The sequence below is a fragment of the Lissotriton vulgaris genome, chromosome 6, assembly GCF_964263255.1.
Source record: "Lissotriton vulgaris chromosome 6, aLisVul1.2, whole genome shotgun sequence".
NCBI classification, from domain to species: Eukaryota; Metazoa; Chordata; class Amphibia; order Caudata; family Salamandridae; genus Lissotriton; species Lissotriton vulgaris.
In genome coordinates this window covers 1,230,445,760-1,230,459,450 of record NC_141694.1, presented here as the reverse complement: position 1 = coordinate 1,230,459,450, position 13,691 = coordinate 1,230,445,760, and the positions used below count along the sequence as shown (strand labels likewise).

Genomic DNA, 13,691 nt, shown 5'->3' with positions numbered 1-13,691 from the left:
GATTGGTCATTTTTGTTTGCTTCATTACATTGGCATGACTTTGGTCCCAAATTCATATCCCTTATATCGCTGTTATATTCTGCGCCCAAGGCCTCAGTGCTTGTAACCGGTCAGCTCTCCTCATCCTTTACTCTTCGGCGGGGTGTTCGTCAGGGCTGTCCCTTATCCCCACTTCTTTTTATCCTAGCTCTTGAACCATTTTTGTCCTCCTTTCGTAACAATAACTCCATTTCTGGCTTTCCCTATGGCAACAATCAATTGAAACTTTCTGCATATGCAGACAATATCCTTTTGTTTATTTCCGATCCAGAAGTGTCTGTTCTCCCTTTACTATCTGAATTCAACTCATTCTCTCTGGTTTCTGGATATAAGATTAAATCAGACAAAACTGAAATCCTCCCTCTGACCAAAACCGGTCTTCCTCATCTTTTCTCCTTGACTGGCTTTGTCTAGAATAGTTCAAAGATTAAATATCTTGGTATTTGGTTCTCTAACCCCATTTCTTCTTCAATTAAATTAAATATGTCTGCAGTTTTGTCCCGAATTGAACAATTGTTTTCCACTTGGAACCCTCTTTTTCTCTCCTGATGGGGCCGATTGGACTCAATTAAAATGACGATAGCCCCTATTCTAATTTATATCTTCTCCATGTTACCTGTTCATATTCCTGCCCTTTATTTTAAATGTATCGATTCCTCCCTCTCGAAATTTCTTTGGAAAAATAAAAAAGCTAGAATTTCTCTTGCAAACCTTCGTACGTCTAAACCTGATGGAGTTAAATTTCCAGATTTCCGTCTCTACCACAAATCCTTTTTTTTACGCCAGGCCTCACGCTAGCTTTCATTAGAGCCGACCTATTTTACTCCGCTTTGGCTCCTCAATGAACAAACATTATTATTACCTTTTTCTTTCGGTGAAGTGGTGCGTTTCTCTACCAAATCTCCCTATACTTCACTTCCCTTATTCAAAACATACTTCTTCTCTTTTAAAACCCTTGGTTCTCCCGACTACCATCACACGTGAATCTTTTTTAAATACCCCCATTTGGTATAATTCTCTTATCCTTTTAAATAATAGACCCATCTCTTGGAATTCTTGGAGATTAAAAGGTATCATTTGGGTTAACCATCTCTTTGATGGATTATTACATTGCTCCTTTCCCCAGTTTCAACTTTTATTTCATTGTCCCCGAATTTTTTTGCAGAAATGTACTACTCTCATGGCAATAATTCTTAACCGTTATTATGCTCTTCCTTCTTCAACAACATTAATGCCTCAATCTCCTCTTCTTAAACTCCTCTCTACCGTCCCTAAAGCATCTCTTATTTATAAATGTTTCTCTTCTCCTACTCCAGATCGCGCTAAAACCAAATTAGAGCTTGCTTGGGAAGCGGAGTTTGATTGTACTTGGTCTGTTGCTCTCTGGGACAAACTCTGGTGTAGATCCTTAAAAATTTCTAGTACTGCTTCTCTCACTCAATCTTTATTCTACCTATATAATAGACTTTATCTTTCTCCTCTTTGTTTGTCTCGTTTCATACCCTCTTCTGATTCTAAATTCTGGACCTGTGGCATTTAAATGCTGATCTTCTACATCTCTTCTTTTTCTGTCTTGTTGTTTCTACTTTTTGGGAAAAAGTTTGGCTATACCTTTCTCGCATTTTTACACTTTCCATTCCATACTCAGTCACTCTTCCCTTTCTGGGTAGTCTTTTCGATTCTTTGGGACTCCCTGCACACTCACATGGTCTTTTTGATCTCATGCTTGCTCTTGCATTCCAGCACATTTCTTCCAATTGGAAATCCCTTACAAACATATCCATACAAGGTTGGTGGAACACTTTACGTCATTTTCATAGGCTTGATGTCGCATTTGCCTCCTCTTGCAAACCTATACGTACTACTGATCTTTACTGGTTACCTCTTACTACATACCTGGATCGATTGGCTCTGAAGAAAACTGCTCATATTAACTCAGAAAATGTTAAGCCTCCATGAAGGACTTCAACTCTCTCCTTCTTGTTATTTTGTTGTTTTGTTATCTTTTACAGGTTACTCTTTTAATATCACTTTTTATGCTGTACAGTTTGAATTGATCATTTGTACCATTTGATTACCTGCCATAACTGCCAAATGTATCCTTAGTTTTAATATGTTAATGTTATGGGATCTTATATAGCGCGCAGCTGCCCCAGCCAAGGGGCGTCCCGGCGCTTGCATAAAGAAGGGGAGTAAGCAACAGCGGAAGGAGATCATGGATTACACACCTAGAAAATTTTAGCAGAAAAGGTGGGTTTTTATGGTCTTTCTGAACGACAGCAAGTCGTTGAGTCTGGAAATTTGAGAAGGTAGAGCATTCCAGAGCCTGGCTGCAAGGTGCCGGAAGGAGCGACCGCCCATACGGGCCAGCTTGAAACGGGGGACGACTGCCAAGTTTTGGCCCTCCGAACGGAGGGCACGACGGGGTGAGTATGCTGTTAATAGAGGGCTCAGCATAGGTGTCGAGGTAGTTTTCAAGACCTTGAATGTGAGGCATAAGGTTTTAAAATGGATCCTCTTCTCCACCGGGAGCCAGTGAAGTTTAATGAGCGTGCTACTCGCAGATTTGCAACGAGGGAGGCCTGTCAATGCTCTAGCCGCTGCATTTTGGACTCGTTGAAGTCTGGATTTTTCGGCCTGGTTCGCTCCTACAAGTAGAGAGTTTGCGTAGTCCAGTCGTGAGAGGATAGCTGACTGGACTACTAGCTAATATGTTGCACTACTATTGTTTCTCCCCCTCCCCCTTCCTATTTTTCCCCTTCTTCTCCATTCCCTTTATCTTTAAAATTTCTATAAAATGCTTTTTGCTTCCCCTTCATTGATATTAGCACTGTTAATGTTCTATGCTATGTTTGAGCATATTTCCTGTTTCTGCTAATGTCTTTCCTCATTTATAATTTTCTTCAATAAAGCTTTTCAAACAAAAAAGGCTTGGGATTACACTGTTATCTTGTGGCTTCTTCACAACATATAAACTCTTACCTTAGAGCAACGGGCCACCAACGAGTCAAAATGGTACATTTATAAACATCTTTTGGAACAAAACAATTTACCTAGCATGACTACACCATAGTGCGATGCACCCCGAAAGGCCAGATGAATACTAATGAGGGAGAACCAACTGTGCCTCCATCAAACATGTCACGTTTGCATGCAGTCTTTTTTTGCTGTGTGTGAGCTTTTGTGACCAGGTGAGTTAGTAAGTGACTGAGCAAGATACCACAATTGTAAATGTAAATGTGTGTGTCTTGTAAAGCGCACTGCTACCCGGAGGTGTCCTGGCGCTGTAGACCGCTGGGGAACCCGTCCTGGCTTTCCCTGTGAGATGTTCCCTCCTGGGTATCTCCAAGGTGAAACCAGGCATCCCTGACGTTTGTGGAGGGCTGTTGTGGAGATGAGGCAAGCTAATGCCCAGAGTTGCCGAGTGTGATCCCTGGTTAGAGTGGGTACCGAGGTGAGAATTATCGAGTCCGCTGACCCTGGTTCACGACCCTGCCGCATTGGGAATTGAACCCTGGTCCCGGGCCGTCCTCTGCTTCCGGGTCTGCCGCCTCTAACCAGTGAGCCACACCAATCCACCGCTTAATAAATTGAACTAAATGGGATATGTTAGCACGTTTCCATCTATATTAGCTTGAGGTTCATTTACAAAAATGAAGAAATCTACTCCCATAAGCTTACGTCTGCGTATAAACTGCATTTTTCAATAATTACAGGAGTTCTCATGAGAAGCTGTAACTGTTGCTGCTTGCCAGGGTATACGCATGCTGATTTGTTTATACATACATAAATGTGACAGGTGTACATTTACAAGCATATAAATCTAATGCTCAAGTGAAATTGCACAGGATGACATTTCTTTTGATTCTCAATAGGGACAATATTTCGACTCATCAACAAGTAACTTCCACCAACATTGCAACAATTTTGAATGTTTTCCCGCTGCATTTCCATCAATAAAGAGACCTTTGCTTGAGCCTCCCACACTTGAAAGAGAAAATCTTTGAACATATCTAGGTTGAGACTATACCTTACAAATGTTTCTGAATACCCATAAACCCACCTACCAAGGTTTGGGGGATCATCTACTTACGCAGGCATCCTCATTATGGGACACTCCCAATCCACCACTGTGAGCCGATCTACATAAATTATACTACAGCATGCTGGTGTAATATTACATATGGATAAATGTATTTATTAGCGTATATTCATGTTTTGTGAATAGAAAATAGAGTATGCTTGTAAATTAAACTTAAATTAGGGGAAAAAATACATTTGTGAATTGGGCACTCAAAGAATATTGGTTTCTGATGAGAAGTTCATGTAACAATCTAATACTTTAACACATGCCACAGAATTCAGAAGCACTATTCCACTTTCCCATTACCCAGTGGTGGTTGACACTTTGTAGTTATAGTTAGGTGTGCGTTTCCATAGGAAAAGCATTTTTTTTCCTTTTAACTTTGGTGCTATTAACGATTCTTCATAAATCTTGCCTCAAAAAAGTCCCATCCACATCAGCTCCTTCATGTACATGTAAAGTGTTGAGGTGATCCATTAAGCTGGGGCCATGAAAAAGGTGGGCCCCGAAATGAGTTTTTTTCAATTTATTTTTACATAGAAAAAATAAGCACTGCTGAACAGAATTACACCAAATTTGGCAGAAAGATAGATCTTGGTCCAGAAAGTGTTCTTTTTCTGATTTGGTGTATAATCAGTTCTGTAGTTTATGAGCAATTAAGGCTAACAACAATGGGCCTGAGTCACATGAGTAATCTGAGACAAAAGTCTAACTTTACAACTTTTGGTATTCACAGAGGTCATTTACAAGTCGTATATTTACGTCCGCAGTCGGGCCGGAATCTCCGGGAGTGCAGATTGTGGACTGCATGTACCATGATGCAAAAGAGCAAACTTTTCTGGGATTTGATGTAGCGTCTGGCTACACCCTTTTCCCTGCCCAAACTGATTTTCATGACCTCCGCTACGATTTACCTCATGATCCTAATGTTCCTGATTGCAAAAATTGCATTCCCGCCCATTGATTATACTTTATTCGACCCGAGCCAGAGATTCTGTGCTGGGTGTGGAGATTCCAGCTCAAGCCGAAGAGTCTGTCTCGACTGCAGATGTGAAGAAATGACTCGTAAATTACCTCTGTGAATACCAAAAGTCATAAAGTTAGACTTTTGTCTCAGATTGTCTTTGTGACTCGGGCCCATAGTATATTTCACTCTGCGGATGCAAGAATGTGGCATCAGCCATCTTAGGACTCAGCCGAGTCCTAGGAAAATAACATAAGGGGGCAGAGTAGGGATACACTGACCCCCTAGGCATGGTGGGGAGATCCCAGAGAGACTCCACCTGGGGTCCAAAATCTTGTTTTAAACATTTTGCTAACAATTCGCAGAGGATCCCAAATCTGCAACAATTTTTTTTAAGTATGGGCTCCTGCGCCACTGAAAGAAATACCCCCTTGGGGTGGGCTATGGCTTGGGGAACAAAAAACCCTATTATGGGGAGGGGTGTTCATGGCCCCACCTCCCGAGCCTCTGGGAGACCCCCGGGACCCGACTCCCAAGCCTTAATAGGCCCCGCGAACCCCATGAATAAATATGTGTATGTCCAATCTTCTCTATGACCCCAGAGCTGTGACCTGGGCGTGATCTTGTATACACAGCTCCCTCTGATGGTTTTGCTTCTGAGTCTAGTGCTAACATAACACTTTTCCATTTCATACTTTCCTCAAAAAAAGGGCAGTGTACATGCTGTGTCCAGGCTCATGGCAGTGAACCTTAAACCCCACAGTCACATCCTGAGATGGATTATAGGACAGAAGATCTAGGCTTGCGTTATATTACTGTTAGCATCAAGAGCGCTCAATGGTCATTGCCCTCGTTAGGGACTAACAGCCACATGCATCAAGCTAAAAACCGGTCACAAATGGGCAGGTTCTCAGAATCTGCCCCTTTGCGACCGGTATTTTTGCATTTGGGATGCATCATCCCAAATGCAAAAATCGCAATTTAAGGAATCTCTAAATTGAGATTCCTTAAATTGCGATTGCATTTAAGGAATCCCAAATTGAGATTCCTTAAATGCAATACATCAAAGTAAAAAAAATTGCAATTTCGCTAATAGGAGTAGCAAATTACCATGAAGTTGAACTTCATGGTAATTTGCAAAAACTTTGAAAAATGCACTTTTGTGTATTTTTCAAAGTTTTACGTTGCGCACACACATGCCCTTAGTGCATGTGTGTGCGCAACATATGTTCACAGATCAATTTCAGGGGTGCAACAGGGTGTCCTTTTGACACCCTTGAAATTGCATTCTCAATTTGCGATCCTCTAATTGAGAATCGCAAATTGAGAATGTCTTCCCATTCATTCCTATGGCCCATAGGAATAAATGGGGAGGTATTTCTTAATTGCGATTCGCAATTTGCGAGTCGCAATTAAGGAATGTTAAGAAATCGATATTTTTATGCGATTTCTACATGCATAGGCTTTTGCGATTCTTTAATTGCGATTCCTTAAAAATCGCAATTAAGGAATCGCAAAAGCCAACATTAATGCATGTGCCTGTAAAAGACTGGGCTGATTCTGAAAGAGAATGAGGGAAGTTGACAATAGCCTTTTGACAACATAGTTTTTTTCTTACTGTATGAACGTAAAAGCAGGACTGCCTATGTGTAAAACAGGTAAAAGGCAATTATTCTGATGATAAAAATCTAGGCAATATATGTTCGAAACCACAAGAAGGCAACTTGAAAAAAGTATCCACCTCAGGCCTTTCTTTCTAGGTAAAGGATTGTTTTTTTAATTTAATTTAAAAAAGTCCTGTAAAAATGCCAAATTGTTAACTATTGATCATTGTCCGGTAGATTCATGAGCTTTTGCGGCACCAGGGCACCTTGCCCTTTCACGAGTCTCACCTCGGTTTTTGATAAGACTTCAGGAGCGCTGCTCCGGTCGATTCTTGTTTACCTGTGCAGGGAGAGAGAACACACAGAGGTCATGGGGACACGCATTCTGACTGGCGCGCGCTGACTCATAACACAGAATATTAGCAACAGTGAATGCTAGTGATGTGAGTAAAGTTAACTGTTTACGTTAGGGCACACGTTTCAGAACTCTTAAATTAAGAGAAGTTTCGAGAAGACAAGATAAACAAGCATTAGAAATGCAATAGGTCTCGCAGCATTAGAGTTAGTGCTTTTAGAATTGTTTATGGGTTTTTTTGTAAATCTTTAGCATGAGGTTGAGGGTGAGTGAGGGTGAGTGAGGGTGAGGGGTTGAGGGTGAGTGAGGGTGAGGCTGAGGGGTTGAGGGTGAGGGTGAGTGAGGGTGAGTGAGGGGTTGAGGGTGAGGGGTTGAGGGTGAGTGAGGGTGAGGGGTTGAGGGTGGGTGAGGGGTTGAGGGTGAGTGAGGGGTTGAGGGTGAGTGAGGGTGAGTGTGAGTGAGGGTGAGTGAGGGTGAGGGTGAGTGAGGGTGGGTGAGTGTGAGTGAGGGTGAGTGAGGGTGAGTGTGGGTGAGTGTGGGTGAGGGTGAGGGATTGAGGGTGAGGGGTTGAGGGTGAGGGGTTGAGGGTGAGTGAGGGTGAGGGGTTGAGGGTGAGGGGTTGAGGGTGAGTGGGGGTGAGTGAGGGTGAGGGGTTGAGGGTGAGTGAGGGTGAGGGGTTGAGGGTGAGTGAGGATGAGGGGTTGAGGGTGGGTGAGGGTGAGTGAGGGTGAGTGTGAGTGAGGGTGAGTGAGGGTGAGGGTGAGGGTGAGTGAGGGTGAGTGAAGGTGGGTGAGGGTGAGGGGTTGAGGGTGATTGAGGGTGAGGCGTTGAGGGTGAGTGAGGGTGAGGGGTTGAGGGTGAGTGAAGGTGAGGGTGAGTGAGGGTGAGGGGTTGAGGGTGAGTGAGGGTGAGTGAGGGTGAGGGGTTGAGGGTGAGTGAGGATGAGTGAGAGTGAGGGTGAGTGAGGGGTTGAGGGTGAGTGAGAGTGAGGGTGAGTGAGAGTGAGGGTGAGTGAGAGTGAGAGTGAGAGTGAGAGTGAGGGTGAGTGAGGGTGGGTGAGGGTGAGTGAGGGTGAGGGTGAGTGAGGGTGGGTGAGGGTGAGTGAGAGTGAGGGTGAGGGTGAGGGTGAGGGTGAGTGAGGGTGAGGCGTTGAGGGTGAGGTGTTGAGGGTGAGGTGTTGAGGGTGAGTGAGAGTGAGGGTGAGTGAGGGTGAGTGAGAGTGAGGGTGAGTGAGAGTGAGGGTGAGTGAGGGTGAGTGAGGGTGAGGGTGAGTGAGGGTGAGGCGTTGAGGGTGAGGCGTTGAGGGTGAGGCGTTGAGGGTGAGGTGTTGAGGGTGAGTGAGAGTGAGGGTGAGGGTGAGAGTGAGGGTGTGTGAGAGTGAGAGTGAGGGTGAGTGAGAGTGAGGGTGAGGGTGAGGGTGAGGGTGAGTGAGGGTGAGGCGTTGAGGGTGGGCAGAGAGAGTGAGGGGGCGGAGCGGGGGTGTGCTATATGGTTGTGGTGCCTTCATTCTCGCTAAAACACTCCTGTGGTAGCTGATGGGCTTCAGCATTTTTTGACAACCAACTTTTTTTTTTAAGATTCTAAGACTAGAGCTTGCAGTCAAATAACATGCTTGACTGGCCAATATTGTGAGCATCTGATAAATATATTGAAGATTAATAGTATCATACTTTCTTTTTAAAAAAAGTGTGATAATGAAGTATGATAAATTAAGGCTACTTAAAGCTGCAGAGCTTATCTTTCAAGTAATTGGGGAACCATGCAGTGGTCAGACGTACTGCAATTCAGGTATTCCCCACCCTCGAGTTAAATAAAAAAAATTCTGCAAACAGCACATTTTATTTTAGAAGTTGTATTGGTTATATAATTTACTGTACAATCAGACACATTTTAATTGTTTCATAAGGCATAGAATCCGTATATATTAGGATTTCACACCGTACCCAAAGCATTATTTATATGTACTAGTAAGATTGCGAAAAGTGACATCACTTCTTTGATTCTTAATATTCAGGTGCACGTCAATTACCTCAAGTTATGAGACTAGAAAAATGGCCTGTGTCTGATCCGAAATTAGAACTGTTATCCGAGGCTTGGTTGGAAGAGGCCTTAAGGATAAGTTAAGGTCCAAGTGCAAGTTGTTCCTCTGGGAGTCACCCTCTAATATATAATATGTGCACATGAAGAGACCTAAAACACACGATCTGTGATTTATAATTGGAAAACAGCACCAGCAACTCTCAGAGGCCTTTTTATGAGCAAGAAAGAAGATGGTTTATTTTTTTTATGAGTTCTACTGGGTTTGTAAAAAATTGAATACAATTCTGGGAAGACGAAGTTTTAGGGTGGTTGCCAGTTTGGCAGAATACTGCAAGCATTGTTAGAGTGGCTGTCCAGCATATTTCCATCCTAATGGCCTGGAGCAGACTCTGCAGTCAGGCATTACGTTTCTTCTAGCTCCATGCTTGTCTAGCCCCGGATAACTCTTTTTAATCTGTTCATAAGTCAGGGTGCAGGGTAAATGTTTAACCGAAGTTTGGAAGCAACAGATTTCAGGACACAGGCTACCTTTCACTAACAACACCCAAGAAAAACCTTTTCCGTTAGGCAAAGCCTCATCTGCTGCACTTTTAAGAGGACGGAAGGGAAGGCACGCTTTCCTGAAAATCATGTTTTACTTACTTGACCGTCGGGTTGAATTGTGTGGGAAAGCTCGAATTTCTTACGTGCAGAAAATGAAGAGTTTAACACGCCGACAAAAAAAATACGAATTCCAGGACCTACCTATTGTAGAAATATTCACAGAATTGTGTGTGTGGTACATTTACAATTAACTACCGAACTGCGACTCCCTTGCACAAATTAGTTAACGATTGCAACACAGCTGCCAAGTGGCCCTGTGCCACAGAAGCGAGACCGGTTTTCAGGCAACAGTGTTACCATGCTCGGGACTTGTAGCCGCATGTTCGAGGGGGACAGCCTGAACAAGTCACGGAATGAAGGCACTGAAAACTCTCAAAAGCAGCAGAGGCCTTGTCCTCCTCGTGGGCGGTGTCTGAGGGGTGCTTGGGGGCCCCACTTACCTCTACGTGCCTTAGGTGTTGCTGAATGTGCTGGAGCCGAGAGGCATACATTGAGACGCAGCAGCAGCAGCCGTCTCTCCCCGGACAGGACTGTGCTTGCACGTTAACGATTAGCAAAGCTTCGGCAGTGAGGAGGCTGTTGAACCCTAGGCAGCAGGTTCAATGCTACAAGCGCTGGCAAAGTTCCTTGCCGAAAACGTGCAGGTCAACAGTTTCTGTTTGCCCCTTCACAATGGGGTTCAACTGCTGGTGGGGGGGAGGGGGGCTTTGAGGACAACTGCCACCTGACCCTAAGTCCTCAAAGTGACATTCAAGTAATCCTGGGTTTTTAGCCAGAACATTTTGATTCCGGGGCTTGTAGTTCATATTTACTATTATCCGTATCGGCCTACAACTCAAAGCATGTAAATGGCAATTGGCAAAACAATATAGAGCCTTTCATAGACAGCAGCAGTGGGTTGTTCCCACGTCATTTGGCAGATACCATATGTGTGGAGTTTAAAGATGGATTTAGAGGAGAAAATCAGGTTAAAAGGAAAGGAAAGGAAATTATGTGACATATAGTGAAGAGAGTGAGGCGGGGGAAAGGAGGAAACACGGGGAATCGAGAGGGAAAGAAGAGATGGCGAGGCAGAGGGAAGGGGAGAGAATGAGGTGAAGTAAGAGGGATAGGGAGAGACAAAAGGAAGACAGACTGCAACAAACAAGACGGAGGGCATTGCTGTGGGGAGGGGGGGAGGAGAAGTGCGACACGGCCGCAGCAGGGGGCGGAGCGGGGAGAGAAATGTAATTGACACGGCCGGCCGGTCGTGAAACTGAAAGCATGGCCGGCCGGCCGTGAAAGCCTTTGATGCGGCAGGGGGAAATGCGAGACGGCGGGAAGGGGGCGGAGCGGGTAAACAAAGACGGACATGCACGCGCCCGTGACTTTTAAGGTCAATGCGCATGCGCATAAGCTTAATGCGCATGCGCATTGACCTTAAAAGTCACGGGCACTGCAAGGAATCGCCACGATTCCTTGCAGTGTAGATAAAGAGTGGATAACTCGCAATACTCTCGCCTTGCTCGATGCGCATGCGCATCGACAGGCGAGACCTAAAAACAAGCATTGGAAATGCAATAGGTCTCGCAGCATTAGAGTTAGTGCTTTTAGAATTGTTTATGGGTTTTTTGTTGTAAATCTTTAGCATTTTTGTTTCCTGTAGCCAATGCTAAAGAATTACAAATAAAAAAAGCCATAAACAATTCTAAAAGCTCTAACTAAAAATCCTCCGAGACCTATTGCACTGTGTGAGGGTGAGGGGTTGAGGGTGAGTGAGGGTGAGGGTGAGTGAGGGTGAGTGAGGGTGAGTGAGGGGTTGAGGGTGAGTGAGGGGTTGAGGGTGAGTGAGGGGTTGAGGGTGAGTGAGAGTGAGGGTGAGGGTGAGTGAGGGTGAATGTGAGTTAGCGTGAGGGGTTGAGGGTGGGTGAGGGTGAGGTGTTGAGGGTGAGTGAGGATGAGTGAGGGTGAGTGAGGGGTTGAGGGTGAGTGAGGGTGAGTGAGGGTGAGTGAGGGTGGGTGAGTGAGGGTGAGTGAGGGTGAGTGAGGGGTTGAGGGTGAGGTGTTGAGGGTGAGGGGTTGAGGGTGAGGGGTTGAGGGTGAGGGGTTGAGGGTTGAGGCAAATCTGTGCAGATCGATCCAGCTTGACTGCAAAAAACAACTGTGTGAAAAGACTGTGTAGCAGACTGATCTGGACTTAACGATACAATATTGACCGAAGTTTCATAACTAACACTCTCAAGTGCAAAGCAACCCAAACATAAAAGTAATTCACATTTACCCAGAGTACAACATATGAAATATATTGCTTGCTCGGCCTGTGTGGTGTGTTCATGTGAGCCCACTGTAATCTATTGTGATGCACTGCCATGCAAAGTATGGGCAGACTCACCGGGAAGACGGAAGCTCCGGACTGCTTGCCGATGACTGGCTGTTGTGTGATTTTACAGCCCCAGCTGGTGGTTTTGGTTTAATTTTTGCTCCATTCAGGGGACCCCTATTCAGCCAAGGACGGTCTCATAAATCTTAAAGATACGGGAGGCTTGGGAGTCCCTCGACCAATTCTGTAGGGTGGAGAGGTGCCAGTTTGCGTTAGGCTTCTTAGTTTGAGCCTGCTGCCTGAAAAACCTCCGGCCAGGCTGCCCTCTAGGAAGAAAGAAGCCATTGCATATTGCATCTGGGGATAGCGCCGATGGATGGTTGGACAGCTTTCTTGAGGGTCTCTCGAGCGTCCCTTGAACTGGGGGGGAGGGGGCTTGCTGTGGCATTGGCTAGTATGCGGGGAGGGGTGGTCAACCCATCCTAAGACTGCATGCGCGCAGCCCTGATGCCTTTCAGGCTAACTGAACGGAACAGAAATACTGTAAACTCCAGCTTATTGGGAGAGGGAAATAAAAGGTTAATGAAGGTTAATTCCATCGACAATAATCACGGAGTAAACAACGAGCAATCGAGTGAAAAGGCGCGGGAGTGCCGAGCGCAGTCCCAGAGAGGCCTCGGATTTACAACCAGCTGCTTGGGAAGAGAGCGAGTGGAGGAAGGGGAGCCGGGTGATGGCAGAGAGGCAAAGGCGGGCAGTGCAAGGCTGCAAAAAGCGCGGGGTGGTGAAAGAGACATGGAGCGGGAGAGAGAGGCAAAGAGCGACACTGAGAGAGAGAGGAGGAGGAAGGGAGGTAAACTGAGAGATACAATGAAGGAAAGAAAAGCTGGTAGATCATGTCCAAGATAAAGAAGAACAGAGCGAGACTGCAGAGTAACAGGGGCTGGGGCATAAAGAGTGACATATTAAGGGCTTGATTTATCAGTGTGTTTTACTCAGACTGCCTCTATTGGGAAATGCGTTCGTCGGTACACTGTGGCCTGTGGAGAGCAGTCGACGGTAAGCAAGGGGTAGAGTTGGAAGGAGATGAGGGGAATGAAATGCAACCGAGAGAAACATGTAGGCAGAGATGGATTGCAAGAGGGAGCGGGTGAAGGGGGTGGAACTGGGCGAGCACGTAACACGGCGGGCAGGGGAGGGGGCGGAGAGGGGAGAGGTGCGACACGGCAGGAAGACGGAAGGAAGAGAGGGGAGGGGGAGGAGAAATGCGACACGGCGGGAGGGGGGTAGATCATGTCCAAGATAAAGAAGAACAGAGCGAGACTGCAGAGTAACAGGGGCTGGGGCATAAAGAGTGACATATTAAGGGCTTGATTTATCAGTGTGTTTTACTCAGACTGCCTCTATTGGGAAATGCGTTCGTCGGTACACTGTGGCCTGTGGAGAGCAGTCGACGGTAAGCAAGGGGTAGAGTTGGAAGGAGATGAGGGGAATGAAATGCAAACGAGAGAAACATGTAGGCAGAGATGGATTGCAAGAGGGAGCGGGTGAAGGGGGTGGAACTGGGCGAGCACGTAACACGGCGGGCAGGGGAGGGGGCAGAGAGGGGAGAGGTGCGACACGGCAGGAAGACGGAAGGAAGAGAGGGGAGGGGGAGGAGAAATGCGACACGGCGGGAGGGGGCGGAGCGGGTAAACATAGAC

At 45.7% G+C, this 13,691-nt stretch overlaps 1 protein-coding gene across 1 annotated transcript in view; it reads right to left on the bottom strand.

Moving 5' to 3' along the window:
- Positions 1-13,691, bottom strand: part of SYTL3 (synaptotagmin like 3) — a 653,935-nt gene that overhangs the window by 401,746 nt on the left and 238,498 nt on the right. The window contains exon 5 of the mRNA XM_086927324.1: positions 6,980-7,031. Coding sequence (XP_086783450.1) covers positions 6,980-7,031 — 52 coding nt within the window. The remainder of the gene's footprint in view (positions 1-6,979; positions 7,032-13,691) is intronic.